A 24,314-nucleotide genomic window follows, 5' to 3' on the forward strand; every position below is an offset into this window, starting at 1 on the left:
TATAGTGTAATCAGACAACAGGTCAAATATAATGCATAATATATGAATTGCAACAAACACGATCTAGTATTTCCTTAATTAAAATTCTCTTTTTCCAACCTTATTCCCAAATATGCGCAATAAGCCTACTGACTGATGGTTTTATCCAACAGTCAAGCTACTCAGGGATGTTACCATTTCCAACACGTGTTACCCTGCATGAACTGAGAACCTGTGTGAACTGCAAAAAGCTCATTTTGGGTTGTTGTTTTAAAATATCCAGGTGTTGCCTGTGTGAGATTAATTGAAGGACAGGGAGCGGAACTTGGTGAAAATAATCTCATTTAAAAAAGAAACGTGTCGCACTCTAATAGGGATCTTTGTTCAATGCCTGCAAGGAGGCAGGCTTCTGAATACCTTCATAAAGCCTACGAGCTGTAGCAGATAAAGGCCAACAACATGTACTTATTTTTTTTTTTTTTTTTTTTTTTGCGCCTGTCCCGTTTGGCTCTTTTGCCATCAGAATTGTTGTCTAAAGGCAAAGAAAGATGCCCAACGGATTTACTTTACCAAATTGACCATCCCAGCCTTGCCGTAATGGTCCATTTGATTCACCTTTTATTGTTTATTTTATTTTCACTTACTGAATACGGGACAGACTTGACTGGGGGAAAGAAGGGGAGAAAGAAAGAGGGAAAGAGAAACAGCTGAGAAGAGGGACGGGGGAGAAGGGCAAAAGACAAAAACCAACAGAATGAGCAGAAAAAAAAAAAAAAGAAAAAAAAAAAGAAAAAAGAAAAAAATGCATATATCAATCACCTGGATCACCTGCTGAGAAAGAAAAAAGAAAACAAGCAGAAGAGAACAAGAGTAATAGAATAAACAACATCACAATGATATATGGGAATATGACAGCAAATACTAAATATTAAACATTATTGTGCAGCACATAAGATCAACATAACACAGTGTGCTTTGAGGTAGGAGCCAAAAAGGGTGTAGTTTGTGGGTGTGATCACCCGTGTGTACACCTGTGAGCATGGACGCGCTTGTTTTTTCAAAAGGTTCCTTCATGTAATGATCTGCTAGAGGGTGTGGGGGGGCCGCAGCCCCGTCCTCCAGGGCATGAAGCAGGTATGGAGGAGATCAAAACTCCAGACATCCAGAGGCCCCCAGAACACAAGAGACCAAGGAAGACCAACAGAGGGGCAGCCGCGCCACTGTCCCAGTAAGAGCTGAGGAGAGTCCCAGATGAGGGCTCACTCAGCAGCCGCGGAGCAGAAGCCAGGGGGAGTTGTAGTGACGTGCCCGTGAGCTCCGCCGGCAGCCAGCCGTGCCTGAGTGACCGAGCCCCAGGCCAAGAGGCCGGGGGCACCCCACCTCCGAAGTGGCCCGAGCGAGCCCCAGGCTCCAGGCTCCAGGCTCCGATAAGTGGCCGCCAAGGAGTGAGCCGGTGTGTACCTGGACGCCCATCCCCGGACACAAAGAACCACCAACGCACCGATGTCTGAGGGAGTCCGCCACTGGCAGGGGAAGTGGTGGTAGGGGGAGATAGGCCTCCAAACCTTGGAGGGCCTAAGATGTCCCCAGAGAGGTGGCGCCTGACACCCAACCTGACATATAGACACAGAAATACAGGCACACACATATACAAACATCCATTCCCACCCTCATGCTCTCATATGCACTTACTCCACACTCAACCAACGTGGAGACAGACATAAAGAGACGCTGTACACACAATCACACTCCCCAAGCATACTCTACAAACCGGGTCTAGGTACCCTTGCCCCTGGAGGGGGGAACTGCACCCAGACCCAGGTGGTGTTACCCTTTTCCCTGCGGTGGGGGGAGGCAGACCGCCCCGACTCCGCAGCAGCAGGGAGGCCCCACACTCCAGACCGCAGTCGGACGGCCAACTCCTCCTCCTAGCCCCCCCCGCTCCAGCAGGTCGCAGAGAATGGGGGTGAGAGAAGACTCCAAACCTCCCTCCACCCGCTCATTGTAGTGTTGATGCATGTGTGTTCTAAGGTGCATTTAAAACCCAGGAGGGCATGGAGCTACCTGCCAGAGAGCAGCAGGTAAGCGCATGGTCCCTCCTGCTAGCCCTCAATGTCTACGTGTATTTAACATTGAGAGGTGGGCAACGACGCCAGGGGTGGGGTGTACACCCTGATGGTACTTTGGATTCCGTGTATCGTGCCCACCCCCAAGATCCTATATGTATGTGTAATGAGAGTGTGAGTAATGTGAATGTCTAAGTTGTGGGATAAAATTGAGGCAGAGGCAGCCAGAAGGGGACAGGGGGGGTGGTAGCCTCCTCTGCACCCTGGTGACATACCCCTACTCCAAGGTCCTGCATGTGTGGGTGGTTGTGGTGGAGCGGGAAGAGGGAGGCAGCTGGAGATGGGGAGGGAAGGAAGGGAGGGGCAAGTGACCCCTCCCTGGGGCCAGCTCCCCCGCTGACCCCAGTAGGCACCCCCATACTCCGCGACCCGCCAGGGAAAGGGGGCCCAGGCCCATCCAGACCGGGGCCCAGCGCAGCAGCGCCTCCCGGCCCCACAGAGCCCGGGACAGTCCACCCAACCCCACCACAGAGAAAACTGCACCCACCCCACCATCCACTCATCTTCCAGACTACATAAGACAATAAACACCCAGGCTGAGATCTTCCTCCACCTCTCCTGTGTCTCCCCCTCCTGCAGAGAGAGCCCCTGAGGAGAGGAAAGCTCCTGCGAGATGTGACAATCTTCCCCACCAGTTGAAGAGCCCCCCAGGTGGCTCGATGCACCGGCGGCACCCTGCTCCAGGGCTGGGCCCCCATGCACCCACCCGCCCACAACCCCGGCAACACACCAACCAGGACCCAAGCGCCCGAGGCCCGGCCCGGACCCCAGCCCAGAGACGGAGCGCCCCCAGAACCTCACGCCCATCCCGGACCCACCCAGGGGCAGCCAGGCTACCAGGGGTCAGTAACCCACGTCCGTCAGCACAGACCCTCCCCTAGCCCCGCTGCACGCAGCCGCGAGGAAACAGTCTCCTGAGAGCCAACAGAGCCCCTAACCGGACATGACCGCTACCCCGGGTTGAGCCCCCCAAGGAAGATGCCTCCGGGGAACCCCCCGATGCCCTAAGCCTGTCCCTACCCCCACACCAATCACAACAGTGAAGGCGGGACCAAACTATGACCCCCCACCCCCACTAGGTGATGGAGCTGATCAAAGGAGCCCAGAGCAATTGATCTGATGTGGTGGCAGAGGCTGTATCAAGACTAATGTAATCTAATAGATAATTTCTATATTGGTTAGAATTAAGATTATTTTTATTTTTCCAGTTCATGAGGACTGTTTTCTTGGCTATGCATAGGGCAGTGAAAACCATATGGGCGATATTCTTTTCTGAAGTGACATTATCTAAGCTGCCCAACAAACACACTAAGGGGGAAGTTGGAATGTTACATTTCAGACACTTCGATAAGTCTTCACATATCTCGCACCAAAACTTCTGAACTGGTGGACAGAACCAAAGAGCGTGGATATAATTGTCCGGTGAATTGGTTTGGCAGTGTGAGCAGTTGTTGGTAGACGTAAGGCCCATCTTGAACATCCGATGACCTGTATAGTGCACTCTATGTAATATTTTGTATTGAATTAATTGAAGACTGGGATTTCTAATTAGATGAAAGGTTTTTAAGCAAATCTGAGACCAGAAGTTTAGGTCTAAGTTAACTGATAAATCCGCTTCCCATTTTGCAATAGGAAGTGATATTGATTCATCTGTTTCAGAAAGCATTCTGTATATTTTGGATAGTAATTTGGGGGTTTTAAGAGTAAGAAATTGAACCACACTTGGTGGTGTTTGTAGTTCAACTTGACCCGGTTTAAATTTCTTTTTTACTATGGATTTAATTTGTTGATATTCTAAAAATCTTTTCTTGTTGATCCCATATTGTGTAACTAGTCCGTCAAATGAAATAAATTCTGTTCCTTCTAGTATATGTTCTAAATATTTGATTCCTTTACCACTCCAATCTGAAAAGTTTATCATATTATTGTTTTGTAATATGTCAGGGTTGTTCCAGATAGGTGTACGTTTGCATGGGATTAATGAAGACGCCGTCAATTTTAGAAACTCCCACCATGCTGTCAGAGAAGAGCTGATGTTGATGCTTTTAAAGCATTCATGTCGTTGGATGTTTGAGCTGATAAATGGTAGGTCTGAGATCTCTAGATTATTGCAAAGTGCTTGTTCTACATCTAGCCAAGGTTCATCTAAGAGGGTATGTTTTAGCCATCCTGAGATAAACTGAAGCCTGTTGGCTAAGAAGTAGTGCTGAAAGTTAGGCAGTTCTAGTCCTCCTTTATCCTTGGTCTTTTGTAGTGTTTTTAAGCTTATACATGGGGGTTTATTTTTCCAAAGGAATTTGGACATACATGAATCTAGAGATCTGAACCAATCTTGTGGCGGTTTAGTTGGGATCATTGAGAATAAATAATTTATTTTTGGTAAGACCATCATTTTTATAACGGCAACCCTTCCCATAAGTGATATGGGTAGACATTTCCATCTAGCCAGATCATCTTCTACCTTCTTTAAAAGTGGGATATGGTTTAATTTAGTTAGATCTGCAAGCTTGGGAGAAACATTAATACCTAAATATTTTATATTTCCCGATTGCAGTGGTGTAGAAGAGGAATTATGGAGGGAGCAATTAATCGGTAGAACTGTAGATTTTGACCAGTTAATTGAGTAATCTGATATTCTTGCAAAAGAGTTTATCAATTCAATCACCCCAGAGATATTGGTTTGTGAATTTTGGAGAAAGAGTAACACATCATCCGCATAAAGGCTGATTTTATGTTCCACGTTCTTGCATTTTATGCCCTTAATTACTGAATTCTGTCTAATTGCTGCTGCTAGTGGTTCAATAAAAATTGCAAACAGTGAAGGGGAGAGTGGGCATCCCTGCCTGGTGCCCCTCAAGAGACAGAAGCTGGAGGATGTCTGGTCATTTGTTCTAACACAAGCTGTTGGGGAATTATATAATATTTTTAACCAGTTTATGAAAGAGGATCCAAAGTTGCAAATAGAAATTTCCAGTTAACTCTGTCAAATGCTTTTTCTGCGTCTAAAGAGAATATTGTAGTTTCTAGGTTTTTACTGTATGAGTAGTCTATCAAATTAAGTAATCTACGTGTATTTGTTGATGAGTGCCTACCTTTTATGAAACCAGTTTGGTCAGGATGAATTAAGAGGGGGGTTATTTTCTCCAGTCTCTTTGAGAGAGCTTTGCAGATTATTTTAAGGTCTACATTTATAAGGGATATTGGACGATAGCTTGAGGGATATACAGGGTCTTTGCCTGGTTTTAGCAGGAGATTAATGTTTGCAGAATTCATATTTGATGGAAGTCTGCCCTTTTCTTTAATTTCCAACAACGTTCTGTAGAAAACTGGTGCTAGAATCGACCAGAATTCTTTGTAGAATTCTGCAGGAAAGCCGTCTGGACCTGGAGCCTTATTATTGGGCATACTTATCAGAGCTTCCTGGAGTTCATAAACGTTTTTGATTTGATATCAAACAATACAATAAGATCAACAAAGAAGATCGTTGCAAGGAGCAGAATAAAACCGTTAATGGCCACTTCAACTTCCTGTAATTTGGGTTTGTTTCAGATTATTTCCAGGAACTACGCCATTTCCCTTTAATGCTAAACAACTGTTGCAGCTTATAAATCAATCTACTATAATACCTACTATTAGTTTAGGCAAAGACAAAACCACATTAAAAAATAGATAATTTAATAGTAGAAACAATAATAAAAATAAAAAATAAAAAAAAAATGGTTAAAGTACAGATACTGAAAGTGTAGAAAAACAGTAAAAAACTCACAATGCAAATGTTACAAGTCAAGTTTTTTGTCAAAAAAAAAAAAAAAAAAAAAAAAAAAAAAAAAAAAAAAAGATTTTAGACTTACACCCCCCCTTTCATGGATATCACTTGTTAATTTGAACATTGCTCTGAACATGTGGACTTACTATCTAAAGTCTGCATGCACTCTCTGATGCACAGACACAAGACAAACTATGCAGTGTCATGCATCTTCAGAGCTTCTCAGCTCATTAAACAGAACTGCACCGACAGCAAATACCATGTATTTCTTTCATCTCTGTCGCGAGTACAGTGGTGAACCGACGAGGAGCAGTGACACAATAATAATCAATGACGAACAGAATGTCATCACTTGAACAAATTTGTAAAGGCTGCCAAGTTCCCACATCCCACAAGTCAGTAACTACTCCTGCTCCATGACTGTAATGCTTTTTACAGGCATGTAAACAACAAAAGGTTACACAGCCTTAATGTATTGCTTGTATATACACTGCAGAAAAAACACAAAGGCATAATTTTAGTCAGAATCTTTGTACTAAATGTCTTAAATGAAAAAAAAAAAAAATGAAAAAAAGAAAAGTATTCCCTGAGAAGAGACATCTTTCACATTATTAATCTTTTGAGTGAGAGCGCTCCTTGTATTTCTTCTGATACTCGTGGAAGAGACTGAAGGTCTTGGGAATAGGCCGAGGTCGATTCTTCTGCAGACTCGAACTCCATTTACCTATGATGTAATTAATAACCATTAGAAAAAAAACAGCCTAATTAATAACATTTTTAAAAAGGCAGAATAAGAACTGATGTATGCTTCAGATGTAGTTGCTACCTTTCGGTTTTGTGGCAGCTGTAGCAGCGCTCTGCTCTTTCTCTGGCTCTTCTGGAAAGACAGATTCAAAATTTCCTTAAAATAAATTTTGTTGTCCGTCTCAAAGAAAAAGAACAAACAAACAGTACTTTCCAGTTCCCATGTTTACCACCACTCTAATCTGCAAGACACTAGTATCCCACTCCAACTATGACCCATCGAGGAGCAGAGATGTCATTAGTCTTTTCTGGGTCAATTTATGTTGAATGTCCCTGCTTTATGTAGACACTCCAACAATATATTTGCCAATCACCCTTCTAACATGCAATAAAAAAAATAAAAAAAAAGAAAAAAAAATAAAAAAAAAAAAATAAAAACAAAACTGAGGCGTTACACGTGAATTACAATAAAGCATTGAAATTTTAAATTTTTAAAGAAATATTTTTAGTAGATGATTGGTGCTTTGGAACTTTTAGCTTCATAAATTTGGATCTTTACCAAAAAGAATGGGGCTGCACCATCTGGAGAGATCACAGTTTTTACCAAAATAAACCAAAAATCAGCCTTCTGTGATCCATTCTTTTCAATAGAAGATGATGATGATAATAATAATAATAATAATAATAATAATCCAATCAACTTCATTGTGGGCAATATTAGAATAACGGTACCCCCTCTATCTATGGTATTTACCTGAAACGGGATTGGTGGATTGCTTCCTGCCACTGGATCCATCTTTGAGGTCAAAGTTACTGGGTAGAACACTGAACCTCAAGACTATGTGCTCCTGGCAAGGTTTGGCATTTTGGCTTTCACTTTTAGAGGAACACCTCTTATTATCAGCGGTGATATCCTTCTTCTCCTCTCCAAGCGTCTTCAGACTCCGGGATTCCTTAGTTCCATCTCGTTTCATCAAGATACCCCCGGCAACAGAGTAAGAACGAGGTTTACGTTTTTTTTTGTGACTAGCTTTAGTCTGTTGAAAACTTCTCCACCATTTGTCATGAATTAGCTGTTTTACTGAATAATTCCTGTTGTACACCATGTCACTGGACTTGCTACTCAAAGGGTTGAGATTGACAGTAAGAACTTCTGGAGGCCTCAGGTGTGCTGCCTTAGATGCACCCTTTACAAAACGGGAATGGGCTTTTCTGCTGCCAGTTAAAGCACACTTGTCTTGTTGAGCTGAGCCAAACAGCACCAGTTCTGCAGTTCTTTTTGAGTCTATATTGAGAGCTTCAGCTTCAACAGCAGGCTCCTTTTCACACTTTGAAACATCATCAAGGGCATTTTCTAAATTAAGATCAACAGGTGAGTTGCATTTCTTTGATTCCTTTTGGGGTGGACCAAATTCATCATCCCATTCGAGTCTCTTGTGTTTTCTTTTGATTTTTTTATGCTTGACAGATACTTTAAAGTCACCTTCAGCACAGATTTGAGATTGCTCTTTGGTTTCCAAAGGTGACACTGGCACATCTAAAGCTTCTTCACAACTCCTGCCATGATCCAGGATCTGGATGGCAATCTCAGTCTCAGTGCTGCAGAATTTTTCAGTTTCAGCTTTGTTAGTACTGACTGAAGCACCTGACAGACTCGATGCTGTAGACTTTGGTCGTTCTTGTCCACACTTATCGTAAGGTTCAGACATCTTTATGGCAAGATCTGTCTTCTGGCTAAGAATTTCATTTTCACCACTGGAGAGATCTTCATCTTCATCACTTATAATTATAATACCTGAATGACTGGTATTGGCTATTTTGGAGTGGTTCTTAGAATTTTGTTCAGAAGGCGATTGAGGTTGGTCATCAACTTCAGTCAAATCTATGGTTTGACCAAGAAAGCTGCAAAGCTCAGAACCACTAAATGTCACAACTTGATCATCAGTGTTCTCCTTGTCCTTTACTGGATCCTTCCCAAACTGGTTATTGTGCTTTAGTACAACTGTTTCGCCACTATCACTGGTATTTTTTAACCCTTTTCCAAACTTTTGTTCTTTCTGGCTGTGGCATTTACAATCATAAGATGTACTTGATCCTATAGTCATTTTCAACAGCTTTGTAAGACAGCAAAGCGACTGACTTATGCCAATTTCCACAGTTTCCAATTTTGATTCCCACGATGTGGACTCTGTATTATCAGGTGTCTCACTCTCCGTGGAACTACTTACGACCCTCTCTGCATCCATACTTTGTGGCATCTCATTTTCCCTTTGCTCATGGTAACGTCTGGCTTCTTCTGGAGGCATAACTTGGATTTTCAGGGACAAACATGGGTCACTGGCATCATCTGTCTGATTAGGGGAGGGAGTTTGAATGGAGGGGGGTTTGAGTGTGGTGGCTTCTTTTCCTTCATTTGAATCAACGGGTTCAAAATGTGTTGATGGCAAGATCTTGCTTGGCACTTTACTCATAATTGCAGGATCACTGTTGTTGATGTGCATCTGATCTTTCTGGCCATCACTCTCAAGCAATGAAGTGTGATGTTTCAGAGACAATGGGAAACCAAATTCTTTGTCTATTTCATCCAACTGCTCATTTAGATTCAACCATGATGATTTGTAAGGCGATTCTGAAAATACTTCATTGTCTTTGAGGACATGGTAGCTTTCCATTTGCTCCTCAAAATTGCCATCTACCTGCAACAGTACAACAGAGTTGGCTGTTAAATGTTTTTGGCAGAATTCTTTAACTTCTAAATCCTTGAGAAAGCCTACCTTGCATGAGTACATTTGCAGTGTTTCAAGTTTTCCCTCCCAAAACAGGTCTATAATTTTTTGTGCAGTGTGTAATTCTTTCAAATCGCTGAGCTCTTTCTGATTCTTTTCTGCATCTTTTATCAACTTCGTTAGTGCCAATAATGTCCATGGGGATGTTGGGAGTGCGGAAAGATCAGAAACGGGCGATGTTGAAAGTGTCTGGATCCCACTTTGGTCTTCAGGAGAATTTTGGCATACTGATTCTTGGGATGGAATTGAATTTTGAACATTAACATCCAGTTCAGGTTGTTTTCCTGTGTTTTGTGTCCCTGACTCTGAAGATGGCAGTGTTTTGTTAATTGCTGTGGTATCTAAAACAAAAGTTTCCTTAGGGTTGTTTAAAGAGTCTCCTGCTGTGGAATCACAAGAAGCATGGTCATTGTGAAGCTGACCTTCCAGTGATGGCAGTGGTTGTACAACAGCAATGGCTTTGGTGCTGGCATTTCCAGGTGATGAGTGAATGGAGCTGTCATTTAACTGGACTGATGACAGCATCTCAAAACTGCTTGCTACTGATGATTGTGTCTTGCTGTCAACAGATTCCGGCAGCAGGGATGAACAAAGCAACAATTCAATTAAGCTACAGTTCTTTTTAGGATGAATTTCGTTACTTGGGCTTCTTTCATTTCCTGCAGCAGATTTGTGGAAACCGTTAGGTACACAGGTTTGCTGATGGGGTGTACTTACAGCGTGCTGTGTTCTTGACATTACATTTTGAGTGCTTTGAGGTAAAGACTGTCCAGAATGGCCGGGTAATAACTTGATGGAATTCAAGTTACTATAAGTTTTAGGGGTAGCCAAAGTCCCAGGTTGAATATTAGATTGATTAGATGAGACCATTGTGGTCGTTCTGACATACTGCTGCTGTCTGTGATTTGCATAGCTGTACGGTGGAGGAGGACGACGACAACCATCAAACCCAGGAGTGCATGAATTATTTAAACCATCTGCACTTAATGAGTGCCTGATCACTTTCTGTTGTTTATAAGTTTTTATCTGACGCCCTCTCATTTCTGCAGAGTAATTAATATTTTCATACTTTTTATAAAAATTTGAGTTACTGTAGGTGGCAGTCTTGATCCCATTGTTGTTTCTTAATTGGTGCTGAGCCGAGTGTTGCTGAGTTTTGTGGCTGGTGCTGGAAAAGTAAGAATTCTGTGCACTTGATGGTGGATATGTTGCAATGTTATTGTTTCCTGAAGTCTGAGAGGTTCCCATATTGTAACTCTGTGAGTTGACAGGAGAGAATCCATGCTGAGTGCCGCTTTGTCTTTGAACCTGATTGTTCGGAACAAGGTACACAGTCTGTTCAGAGCCAGACATCATAGTGCTGGTACATAAACCACGTTCAGGTGGAAATGAGGTAGTTTGTGTAGTGTACGCTGAAATGGGTTTTGTCAAGTCTCCATTCACATTCTGTTGCATGCCCTGCTGAACACTGACATGCTGGATATTAGTCACAGTTCTATCCTGTGTTCCAATCATTTGTCTCTCATTAACAACCAGTGGCTCTTTCCAATGAGTGGACATGCCTTGCTGGGGATATGTAGTGTTTGAGTTCATCTGGTTAGGTGGACCCTGAGTTGATGAATTCTGATCACAGTCTTGCAGAGTGGGAATCTGAAATCCAGATGCTGGCAAAGATGGGTTTCCACTTTGCTTATTAGCTGATACATTTTGAATATAGTTAAATAACATACCATGAGAAGAAACCTCCTGATAAGTTCCTGCAGAAGTCTGCAAATTTGACATTTGTCTGTTAGAATAAGCTCCATTGTGCAAAGGGAAATGTTCAGCGTGTGCATTTTGCACTCCTAGGTTTCTTGCTTGATAGTGAATGCTTTGTTTTGGAGTCCAAGATTGCAGATTTCTTGTTCCATCATGGGCATGATAAGGAGCAGCTTGCGAGGGCTGAGAGGCTTGTCTAATCTGCTGGTGTTGTCCATTCATCAATGTACAGGACTGCATCTTCTTCCTCCGTTAAGGTTTGTAGTGGGTTCAATTGGGAATGATCCTGAAAAAAAGGATAAAAAATAAATAAATAAAATAACAAGTTTCTAACCAATTATCAGCAATAGAAGCATTGACCAGAAGTACAATAAATAAACAGGATAGTTGTTTGTGCAAACATGGCTTTTTGCACAAACAAGTTTTCTTCCAACATTTAAAAAAAAAAAAAAAAAATTCTGGTAACCTGTCAGGCGAGTGGCTTTTATTAGTGGCATGTTGTGAAAGCTTATATTAAATAAGTAGTTATATATATATATAATATATAATTGTTGTGACACGTGTTCGAAATGCAGAGAGGTGCGCTCGATTTGCCACACGGAGCAGCTCGAGAGTAAAGCACGAGGGAGGGGCTAATAATCGGCTCAGTCATTTTTAATGATCGTTGAAAGCCCAGATCGTAATCGTGATTAAAATTCGATTAAATGAGCAGCCCTAGGTGGTAGTCCCCATTTTTAAGGTGGAGTACACCCTTCAGTCCCCCAACTATTAGAGGTGGGAATCACCATACATCCCACGATACGATATTAATGCAATTTTTAAAAATATTTTGCGATATTCAGATTCTGTACATAAAGGTAAACTTTATCAATATTCGTTTTATCTAATATCAAAGTCTCGCACTCAGTCTCTCTCTCATTTTCAGTCAGTTTTATTGTTGACAAACTGAACGGTTTGTATTACAGTCTAGTCCAACTTAACTGAATGCAACCATCTGGTACAATTATAGCTATTCTGAACTATGCAATTTATGAAAACTATGTAGCCCCTTCAGCAACTGAAGAATTTGAAAGTAAATTAAAACAAAATATAATTTTTACATTAAAACTTTTTTATTTAAACTTAAAATAAAACATGTCTTAAATTAAAATAAGTAAACTGTCATGTTTATTGCTGCCAAAAAAAGTTAAACACATTTGGACAGTTAAAGGAATGTCAGGATTCTTGCTCAGAAAAAGGATCAACATGCTCTGAAGTCAGAGCACAAAAACCTTTTTGTAACAAAATATCGGTTTCTGCTGTCCCTGTATCGATACATTATTAGCAAACAAAATATCACGATACTACACAGTATCGATTTTTTTCCCCCACCCCTACCAACTATGAGGGAGAAAGACACTCCTCAGCCTCTCCAGGAAGGTCTATACTATTGTACTGGAAAAGAGAGTTTGTACATTAGTGGAAACCCAAATATAGGAGGAATACAGTTTTCATTCTGGCTGCAGAATGCTGGACCAGTGCATTATCCTTGAGAATATTCAAGTGCACATGGGAGTTTGCCAGACCCGTCTACATGTAGACATTGAGAAGGACATAACCTAGTTTCTACACACTTCCAGCAAAGAATAAGGAAGCTGTAGCATATGGTTTAAAGCTGCAAATAATACACCAAATAATTTTTTTCCCTTAAAGTGGCAGTTTACATTTCTCCCTCTGCTGACCTACTGTATGCCATACATGCCAACCCTCCCGATTTTTCCGGGAGAATCCCAAATTTCAGTGTCCCTCCCAAAAATCTCCCGATTTTCCACCCAGACAACAAAATTTGGGGGAAAAAAAACAACAAAAAAACAAACAAACAAAACCAAACCACAAAACACAAACATATCCCAGATTGGCCCAGCCAATTCCAGTTTTCAGCAATGGCTACTACTACTACTACTACTACTGCTACTGCTACTGCTACTTAGTTTTAATATTACACTTGTTACTCTTTCTGGATCACAAAATAAACTTTTAACATATTTTCAGGCGAGTTCAGACGAGCTGTGTAAACTTCAAATATCAGCGCCGGCGAGAACAGCAAACTCCCGGCACATCATTTTCAAACCCCCGCGGTCTTTCGCTACTCAGGTTAAACATGATATACAAGTCACTTAGATAATGTAAAAATTATTATTAGATATTGTTTGGCGTTTTTCAGTGTTTAATTTATTCATAATAATAATGGATTGGATTTATATAGCGCTTTTCAAGGCACCCAGAGCACTTTACAATGCCACTATTCATTCACTCTCGCATTCACACACACTGGTGGAGGCAAGCTACGGTTGTAGCCACAGCTGCCCTGGGGCAGACTGACAGAAGCGAGGCTGCCATATCGCGCCATCGGCCCCTCTGGCCAACACCAGTAGGCGGTAGGGTAAAGTGTCTTGCCCAAGGACACAACGACCAGGACAGAGAACCCGGGGATCGAACTGGCGACCTTCCGGGTACAGATACGCTTCCCAACCCCCCATGGCAGAAAAGGCTAACTTGGTTATCATTTTGCAGGAAAAAAAAAAAAAAAAAAAAAAAAAAAAGACTGCTAAAAATAAAAACATAAGAGGTTTTTGGACAAAGTTTGTGTTCTCCATTGCCAAGCACCGGCACCGTTTCAAAAGTACCGGTTTGGCACAGGTATCGGATAAAACCTAAACGATACCCATCCATAGGTAAAAAGAGGAACTGTCAGAAAAGGACATAACAGGAAATGAACCAAGGTTGAGTTTGGGTGTGGTAAAACCAAAAAAAAAAAAAAAAAAAAAAAAAAAAAGAGAACTGTCTAAGAAAAGTGGGGTAAGAGTAAGACACTGAGGAAGTGGGACATAAAGTGGACTGGGTTAAAAGCACCACTGCACTTTACAGGAAGGGACAGAGTCATCTCCTGTTGTGGCCAGTGCCATCCCCTATAACTCCTTTTCCATTAGTACTGTTGATAATAATAGATTGCTTGGTATACATTGGAGTTAGAGAGACTGCAGAGTTTGTGATTATTTGCAACATTATAATATGGCGACTGTTAGGAGGTAAGAATACATATAGAAAAATAGTCTTGGATTATGAACAAAGGGCTGGGGTGCAGGGCAGAAGAACTGCCAACACCCACCCCCAGACAGGAAGCCACAGGTACAAGCCTGGAGGAGGGCAACCCAAGGATGAACAATAGAGAGAGCAGTGGAAGACTACGGAGGAGGGGTGCCAAAGGGCAGCCCTCCAATGCTATAAAGGGGTGTGTGTGTGTGTGTGTGTGTGTGTGTGTGTGTGTGTGTGTGTGTGTGTGTCAGTCATGGGGGTGCGTTTGTGTCATAAAAGCAGGAAGCTTACAGCACAGGAAACAGATCTTTCAGATAGGATCTATCTACAATAAAACCTCCCTAAGCCTCCCCCAGCACCAAATTGGCTGGAGAGGTGGTCAGAGACAAAGGAATGTCTTTGATCCTACTGCTTGAACTAAGACTTTACAAATTTAAGAAACACAATGACAACATTCAACAATTTGACTCTAACATGAACCCTTGGGGAACATGGTGTTTTTTGCAACCATTTCCCCGTTGCTGGGTTTCAAAAATGGCGGTATTGATTTTCGTGCACGAGACCTTCTCACGACTCATCAAGTGATGCTAATGACTAGCCGGTCACATGCAGTCTGATGACATCACATTTTAGCTGTGGCTGTCACGCGAAGGGTAAACTGATGGCACGACCATAGCTGGACTGGCCATCGGGCATACCGGGTGATTTTTCGTTTTTATGGGCCGATTTTTTGTAATGGTATAAACAATAAGAGGTGGTGGATTGGCCAGATGCTGGTCGATGTGTTAAAATAACTCAGTTGTTTGGTGGTGGCTACAGCGGAGATTCCACAGAGGCCAGCAGGTGGATGAGGGAAAGGGGAGGCAGGAGGGGAGGCAGGAGGAGAGACCCGAGGCGGCCGCCGGTCCGAGTGTCAGGTGAACTGAACTTCAGGTAAGAAGTTATGACCTGCAGTCTATCTGGGTCAGATATAAACCAAGTTTAGGTGTGGTTTATTTTCGTTGTGCTGACTTTTCACAGTCAGTTACAATAACTCGTACTGCGTGCTAGCTAGCATGACGGAGTTTATATACAGCTGGGTGGGTGCTATGATGTTACTGATAGTGAACTTTATTTTATTCATAAGGTTATTAGAGTTGCCAACCGTCCCATAAAAAACGGAATCGTCTCGTATTCAGAGAAAATATTACGCGTTTCGTATTGAGCTGAAAAGGAACAGTTTGTCCCGGACTTCAGCTACAATGGAAAAAGACACAAAGCTGGAGTTTACGCTGCACAGCTGCCTCTTCTTCTCTCATCAATCATGAAACTGATCAATGATCAGCTGATCGGCTTTTCTCTCTTGTTTGTTTATCGCCCCCTTTGCACCAGAAAGAGGAAACCAGCGGATGTCGTGCTAAACAACAGCAGCACCTTTAAGCTTGATCAGCTGTTGTTAGGATTTATTTAATATTAATTTAACATGAATGAGTTGAAGGGAAGTTATGAACTGTTTCTGAGAGACAAATAACACCAGGATGCTTTTCTGTGTAGCTGACAGCTGGTAACTGTGCAGGGGCAGGTCTAGCAAAGTGTTGCCAGGGGGCCAGGTAGGGCATTAACAAGGAAAGGGGGGCACAAAGAAATACTTTTTTCTTATTCTCATTTAAAATGTCTAGCTTTTATTAAATAATTATCTGAATCTTACAACCAAAGTTTTCATCTGATGTAGCGTGTATAGAAATCATACATATACCAACAAGACGGCGTACATCACTGTTACCACAGCATCTGTTTTCATTCAAAGGCTTTATGGCTTTAATACCTGGTGGGCCGTTCTGTAGTCAAAACGCCCGGGCCGATTTTTGTCCCAGTCCAGCCCTGGGCACGACACGCAGTGAATTAATCTGAGAATGTGCATTAAAAAAACAAAAATTTATGCCGCTTCTTAATGACAGTATCTAACAACCCCAACTACAAGATTCAGTTTGTAATTGGCTAAAAATAAGTTTAACTGTCTTCAGAACATTGCAGAGGCTTTACTGACTATATTTGGCTCAACGTATCTGTGTGAGCAGATTTTCTCTCACACCAAGACTGTCCTCAGGTAGCCGTCTGAATGCTGGACAATCTGAGACCTGTATCTCTGAGTGGGAGACCAGAGATCACATTAACATGTGTATCCCTATTTTAACCAACATGCCATATTGCCTTATTTTTCTTATCAATGTTGTGAGGGGATCATAAATAGCATTTGCATTTTCTGTTGTACAGTCCATTTGCTGTCTTTTTTTTTTTTTGTTTGTTTGTTTGTTTCAAAATAGCTGATAACTATTCGCTGATAGCTGCCAACATCTGCGAACAAATTCTATAAAGTGGTTCTATATAGTGTGTAACTGTTAATATAGAGCGTTATTAAATTTATTGCTAATGCAATCATATGGCACATTGACTTCCGAGGACATTTTAGATGGCACATAAGGTTGCCTACCCCTGTACTAATGAAAATGAGGCTTAATTGTTGCATGCTGGGGCAGCAGGTTGAACTGTACAATGTGGTAGCATAGCAACATATCAATTATAGAAATGGAAATCATCTTGTAACAACATGCATTTTTATGCTTTGAAAAAAAAGATAAGAGTGTTTATTCGTGTTTGGACATAATGTTCAATCCAAGGCTTTCGGGTATCCTTATGATTCTTGGTTGTAGTTTTCCATCATGATGGTGAGGCGCTTTTTCCAGGTTTCTCAAGCTACAAATATGAAGAGTACCTTTTAAAATAAATATAAATTTATGTTAAGAAACCTTGAGTTTGTTTGATCCATATACAGCAGATGTCTGGGACTAGATTGATTAAAAAAAAAAAAAAAGTAAAGAAAAGGTTTTATTTCGCTTTATTTAAGGAAGGTTTTCCTTTTTCAACCTCAGTTTGTAAACACTGCTGGTCTTTTGTCACTTCAAACAAAAGAGGATCTTTAAATTATTACAGAGGGCTAGTTGTACCAATACATTAATTATCATTTGTAACTTTAAGATTTTCATTCATTTTTAAAATAGCAAATGGATTTGTTTTTATGTAGCTCGTTTCTAATCCATGTGATACAACATGCCCCATTCAGCTATGATCGATAACTGTGGCTATCAGCTGGATCCATCGGAGACCAATTTGGGGTTTGTAGCTTGCTCAAGGATTGTTGGCATGCAGACTGAAACCATGTCCACACTAATGCGTTTTCATATGAAAACGCATCTTTTTCTTTCTCTGTTTTGGCCTTCCGTCCACACTGAGACTGCGTTTTCGGTCAAGGAAAGTGCAGCGTTTTGAAAACGCTCGACAAAGTGGATACATTTGAAAACGCAGTTTTCACGTTGCAGTAGGGCTGCACGATTTTGCATAAAATGAGAATCACAATTTTTTGGCTTAGAATTGAGATCACGATTTTCTTTTCCAGTATAAATATTTATTGCACTTATTAACTGCACATCAACTTCGTAACAGTTGAGACTGAACATAAAAACAATAAATAAACAAAAACAACAAATGTCTCACATTTTGTTTTTGCCACAAAATGTTGAACTGCTTGAAATTCCGTCTCCACCGCTGCTCGACACTGCGTGTATAGAGCAGGTAGTGCAACAATAGAAAAATAGTTGCAGGACGGCACTGTGTAGCGTTTGTCTAGGGTGTTGATCATTTTCCTAAATCCCTCGTTTTGCACAGTGTTGATGGGAGCCATATCTTTGTCAGGTGATAAGTGATAGCCTCCGTAATTTCTTTGTGCCTGCGGGAGTTCGACGTGTATAGGGAAGCGCTGTATAAGGTTCCCGTTATTGGTGTTTGGGTGGTTGACCGGGACAGATTTTCTCCTGTCACTTTCTCGTCATCCCTGACGTGCTCTCCGTTGTTCTTTCCCCTGCTAATTTTAGCATCACACGGCACAGCTTCTGTATCACGTGGTATAAGGCTCCGCCCTTGTCATTTGTTGAGCAGGAAGAGTGAGCGCTTGTTTTCAAGCAGAGTACGTCCCGGATCAAAATGCGGTACAATCGTCGTTGTCTCTTTTTTTTTTTTTTTTTTTTTTTATAAATCGTTGTCATTTGGAAATGAGATCGCACATAAGTATGAATCGAGATCGCGATTTTCTAACGATTAATCGTGCAGCCCTGCGTCGCAGTGTAGACAGCGGACCCGGAGCCTTTTCGAAAACGATGACACAATTTAGTCATGTGATGCAGTCATGTGACCAATTAAACTAAGATAGCGGAAGGCATTATACCGCAGTTGTTTTGTTTGCTCTCAATTTTGACAGCCCTATTAAAGATTAATATCAGTTTGTACATGCTCCAGATAGCTTTTCTTCAAATTCTTTAATTCTCACTCACTTTTGCAACTTTGTATGTTACTCGCAGCAACAAGTCCACCTCATTGTTAGTCCATTTAAAAAACTCTCTGCTTTTCCTCAACATTTTTCTGCGACGTTTCAAAGAGCCAGAAAGTAAATAAATGGTAGACAGAAATTAGGTAGTTGGAATAGTCTTGCATTTCACGCATGTGCAGTACTGCAACGTAAGCATTTTCGGCTGTTTCAATGTGGACGCACAACTCTGTGAAAACGACTGAAAACAGTGTGGACGTGGAGCGTTTTCAGACAAAAACGCCTCCTGGCTGCATTTTAACATAGCTATTGTTGTTTCAGCAAGTTTTAGAACTAAAGAATCTCAAAAGAAGTCCAGTTGTCTTCTTTTTTTTTTTTTTTTTCCCCTCAAGCTCTTGCAACAATCTTTGACTCACCATCAGCTGTTAGAACTGCAGAACCCTTTATATTAAGAGGTAAAACATTTTCAAGAACCTCAAAAGAAGTTCAGGAGCCTTCAACTCAAGCACTTACAACTACCATGACTTGGATGACTGACAGCATACATTGGTTGCTAAACAAAACAACTGCTGCACACATTTTATGTCACAGTATTTTTGCTCCTTCTGTCAGACAACATTTGGAGGTCCTTAACTCTGTGAAGTGCAACAAAACTATGAGAATTAAAACAACTGATAACCAGAGCTTTTGAATCAGGAGTCCTTCAACACAGTACATCACCCACTCACACTGAAGTGCCAAGACACTGATAACACAGAGATTGTGTGTTCCCAGGAGACGGCGCGAAACAGGTCCCACAACAACCTGCTACATTTCCCAGTGGCCCTAAAACCATTGGAACAAAGACAAAGCCAGATGTTGTCAACATTTATTAAAAGAATGGGTGCAAATTAACACCCATACTTTTACAATTATTTACTAGTAAATAATACTAGGCAGTGGCTTACATTCTCAAAGGATCCCCCCTTACCACCAGTTTTTAATGATACCATCCTCATGAACTAGCAAAGGTACAGAGGATTGACCAGAGCCACACATACAGTGGGGCAAAAAAGTATTCAGTCAGCCACCGATTGTGCAAGTTCCCCCACTTAAAATGATGACAGAGGTCAGTAATTTGCACCAGAGGTACACTTCAACTGTGAGAGACAGAATGTGGAAAAAATCCATGAATCCACATGGTAGGATTTGTAAAGAATTTATTCGTAAATCAGGGTGGCAAATAAGTATTTGGTCAATAACAAAAATACAACTCAATACTTTGTAACATAACCTTTGTTGGCAATAACAGAGGTCAAACGTTTACTATAGGTCTTTACCAGGTTTGCACACACAGTAGCTGGTATTTTGGCCCATTCCTCCATGCAGATCTTCTCGAGAGCAGTGATGTTTTGGGGCTGTCGCCGAGCAACACGGACTTTCAACTCCCGCCACAGATTTTCTATGGGGTTGAGGTCTGGAGACTGGCTAGGCCACTCCAGGACTTTCAAATGCCTCTTACGGAGCCACTCCTTTGTTGCCCGGGCGGTGTGTTTTGGATCATTGTTATGTTGGAAGACCCAGCCTCGTTTCATCTTCAAGGTTCTCACTGATGGAAGGAGGTTTTGGCTCAAAATCTCACGATACATGGCCCCATTCATTCTGTCCTTAACACGGATCAGTCGTCCTGTCCCCTTGGCAGAAAAACAGCCCCATAGCATGATGTTTCCACCCCCATGCTTCACAGTAGGTATGGTGTTCTTGGGATGCAACTCAGTATTCTTCTTCCTCCAAACACGACGAGTTGAGTTTATACCAAAAAGTTCTACTTTGGTTTCATCTGACCACATGACATTCTCCCAATCCTCTGCTGTATCATCCATGTGCTCTCTGGCAAACTTCAGACGGGCCTGGACATGCACTGGCTTCAGCAGCGGAACACGTCTGGCACTGCGGGATTTGATTCCCTGCCGTTGTAGTGTGTTACTGATGGTGACCTTTGTTACTTTGGTCCCAGCTCTCTGCAGGTCATTCACCAGGTCCCCCCGTGTGGTTCTGGGATCTTTGCTCACCGTTCTCATGATCATTTTGACCCCACGGGATGAGATCTTGCGTGGAGCCCCAGATCGAGGGAGATTATCAGTGGTCTTGTATGTCTTCCATTTTCTGATGATTGCTCCCACAGTTGATTTTTTTCACACCAAGCTGCTTGCCTATTGTAGATTCACTCTTCCCAGTCTGGTGCAGGTCTACAATACTTTTCCTGGTGTCCTTCGAAAGCTCTTTGGTCTTGGCCATGGCGGAGTTTGGAGTCTGACTGTTTGAGGCTGTGGACAGGTGTCTTTTATACAGACGAGTTCAAACAGGTGCCATTCATACAGGTAACGAGTGGGGGACAGAAAAGCTTCTTACAGAAGACATTACAGGTCTGTGAGAGCCAGAGATTTTCCTTGTTTGAGGTGACCAAATACTTATTTTCCACCCCAATTTACGAATAAATTCTTTACAAATCCTACCATGTGGATTCATGGATTTTTTTTTCACATTCTGTCTCTCACAGTTGAAGTGTACCTCTGGTGCAAATTACTGACCTCTGTCATCATTTTAGGTGGGGGAACTTGCACAATCGGTGGCTGACTAAATACTTTTTTGCCCCACTGTATACACTAACAAACTGTTCATGATACACGTGGAAGACAAATCTTCACTTGGACAACATGGGTTCACTGATTCAGGTCACTATGCAAATAAAAAGCAAATTGAATAGTTTTTACTGCTCTTAGGTTTAATGATGCTTTTGTTCCATACATTGTGTCTCATGGTGCTCTCAGAACAGATGCATATTAGGAGTGTGTTGAATATTTTAGGAGTAGATACACTTTGTATATCCATGTTGACCTACATCAGTTTTTTGCATTCAAAGTATAATCTAATCTAATAATATCCTTGACCCATTTTATTTGTGTGAATAATATTACAATTTACTAATCGTTAACTAGTTAGTGTGTTTATTTCAAAAGGTATGTATACAGCTCAGTTATACCGCAAGATCATAATTTCATATCTTAAGGTAAAGGTTATTAAAACACAGGAAGATCACACGCATAATACCAATACACTCTTCATTTTAGGTCAACTAACTGCCTCATATATTTAATTAATGTTGCACTTATCTCACAACTAAGAGTCTTTTGAACACAAGTATATTAAGGTTTGAGTACTTCAACCAGTTTCTGACCAGTGTGCACATAAATGAACACAGAATTCTTTGTGATCCATCCTACATCCTGTACTGGGCACTGGCACCATTAGGAAGAAGGCATAGAGTGTGACAGTACAAACTAAATGGGTTAAAGAAGGCTTTTGTCCCTCTACCCAACAGAATCAAAGAGAGCCTAAAATAAGCTGACACAGATTTATAGAACTGAAGTCAGATTTCCCAGTGAGAACAATAAAGTATCAATCAAGATCCTTAATATTATAAAAACACAAGCACACATAGGCACCTTAACAAATCTGTATGCAGTATAAAGTAGGATTTGAGGTTCTGAACATGCTTCCTTAAGAGGTAAATAGCCGATTCTAAACAGACTGTTATTCAACAGACCAGGAAAAGAGTATTGTTGGTAGTGATCATGTCAAGGCTACAGAACACTCAAGCCTTCCCACTCCACACAACATCACCGTCTACATGCATGAAGGAATGACACTCATCTCCCATATACAAGTTGCCTTTATATTTTGACGGTACCCTGGAGTATCGGCCTGTGTTTACTTGGTATCAGGTCAATATAGAAAAAATAATTATGGCAAAGCACAGTAAACCTCATCATCAAATGTTCTTGCTCTGTGGTGACTGGTTATCTGAAGAGGTTAGAAAATAATGCATTTTTAGCAGTTAATATCCTGAGAAAGGTAGCTGGGGTTAACTTGTGCAAACACGAATTTTATTTTTAATGTAATTTTACGAACAACATTTATTTCCCTCCACAGAGCAATAGTGAATGATCAGGGGTTTGCCATCAGTGATCAGAGAGTGGCTCAGAGACCATAAAACATCATTTTCAGACATTGACTGGCTACCAGAGTCCACACTTCGGGATGTGCTGGAGATGTTAGAGCTCGTCCGACACTCCCCTTATGCTGGGCTTACACCGTGCGATTTTTGGCCCATTTTGAGCCGATTTTTGAGTCGTGCGACCGTTTTGGCGATCGGCCCGATTTTGGCCTTCATCGTGCGTCGTGCATCGTGTAGTATACGTGGGGTAACGAGAAGCGATTAACACCTCACGACCAGCTCCCGATCACCAATCGCTTGGTCGTGAGGATTTCGACGGTCACCGTCGTGAGGGTGTCACCGCAGCTTCTCACACTGCGAACGCGCAAACACAAATGTCAGCGAAAAAGACTGCGCAGCACAGCGGTGCAGCGTGTGATCTGGACACAAGCGATGGAGGCACAACTTGTAGAACTGTGGCAAGCTCATCCGAGCCTTTTCGATGTGGCTTCACAAAATTATCACAACAACCGTGAAAATAGTTGGATTTACATTGCTGCTCAATCCCAGCTGCCTGATCAGTGTTTTTCCATTAGCAATTTAGCAAAGTTGATGGTGGTGGTGTGCGTGTCTGTGTGAGTGAAAGAGAGGGAGAGCGAGCGACAGGAATTCTGTTATAACCTTCCTTTTATGGACGCACAGTGTGAGCACTCAGGTCGCATCCGAGCATCGGGCCGTATAGTGTGAGACCCTGCATCGTGACCTACCAACTTCTAACCCCTGCGAGTCAATCGTGCAGTTTGAGCAGAAGCTGAATACGCAACTGGAAAAAAAAAAAAAAAAAAAAAAAGAAAGAAAATCGCACAGTGTAAGCCCAGCATTAGCGAAACGTTAACGCGACGCTGGATGCAGTATATTCAGACAGTCAGCCGACTTTACATTTTAGGTACATAACGCTGCTGAATGTAGCCCTCCAACTAAACTGGCGGCTCTCCCGACGCTTAAAAAGGTTGTGCCTTTATTTTCAATGCAAGGCTTACATTTGTGCTTTACTCTTTCTTAAAAATCGTAAAACTCAGTAACATCCGGTTTTAACGCTGATCAGTAACGTCGGATGTTAATATTAAACTTTAATGTAGTCTATTATGCTCATCCACAGCTTCACTCATGTGTGCTGGCAGCGTACACTACACAACATCTGTACTGTACTTGAGTATATGAGCAACTGAGAAACTTACTTTTTCACGAATTCTGGCTGAGCCGCAGCGGTTTCAAATAGTCCGCATCCTCTTGGATAAAACAGCTTCTGTTTGTGGAAGTGGCGTGATTTCATCCATATCACATCCGGGTTTAATAAGGGAAAGTTTTAGTCCTTCTCCTGGGGTTGGTTAAACGCCATGGAGATTCAACTTTTTCATCTCGCGCTAACGCCCTCTGCTTATGAGTGTCGGCGGGTCGGAGACGTCATCGAAGGAGGCGGACCCCGACGAACACGTGTGGCTTCACAAAACAGGACCACGACTCATCTTCGCCCAGAGGAAGTACGAATGTTCGAGTTCCCAGTCGGAATTTGAATCTTTCCCACTCGGAAAGTCGATGCAGTCCCAGCAACAGTGCTGTGCCAAAATTAAGATTTTGGAGCCCATACCAAATACAGGGCCAGTATTATACCCGTACCCATACTTTTAACCTATAAAGGCAGTTTATGTAGGGGAGAGCATGATTGTAGTGATTTATGATATATTTA

At 41.9% G+C, this 24,314-nt stretch overlaps 1 protein-coding gene across 1 annotated transcript; it reads right to left on the reverse strand.

Annotated features, from left to right (window-relative positions):
• Nucleotides 1-5,924: 5,924 nt before the first annotated feature.
• On the reverse strand, nt 5,925-24,091 carry si:ch211-106e7.2. The gene is made up of 4 exons (XM_040025152.1): nt 23,806-24,091; nt 7,370-11,445; nt 6,698-6,748; nt 5,925-6,595 (listed from the first exon to the last, which is right to left on the reverse strand). The coding sequence occupies exons 2-4, from the start codon at nt 11,397-11,399 to the stop codon at nt 6,483-6,485; spliced, it is 4,194 nt and encodes a 1,397-aa protein (XP_039881086.1). The 5' UTR covers nt 11,400-11,445; nt 23,806-24,091; the 3' UTR covers nt 5,925-6,482.
• Nucleotides 24,092-24,314: the final 223 nt, after the last annotated feature.

The sequence above is a fragment of the Simochromis diagramma genome, unplaced genomic scaffold (assembly GCF_900408965.1).
Source record: "Simochromis diagramma unplaced genomic scaffold, fSimDia1.1 OVJJ01000293.1, whole genome shotgun sequence".
NCBI lineage: Eukaryota > Metazoa > Chordata > Actinopteri > Cichliformes > Cichlidae > Simochromis > Simochromis diagramma.

What these genes read in the sequence shown, in the direction of transcription:
- si:ch211-106e7.2 (XM_040025152.1), bottom strand. Translation starts at nt 11,399, where the DNA reads ATGCAGTCCTGTACATTGATGAATGGACAACACCAGCAGATTAGACAA. An exon ending in ATCCACCAATCCCGTTTCAG is followed by an intron (nt 6,749 to 7,369) that starts GTAAATACCATA and finishes CTGTCTTTCCAG; the next exon opens with AAGAGCCAGAGAAAGAGCAG. An exon ending in AGCTGCCACAAAACCGAAAG is followed by an intron (nt 6,596 to 6,697) that starts GTAGCAACTACA and finishes ATTACATCATAG; the next exon opens with GTAAATGGAGTTCGAGTCTG.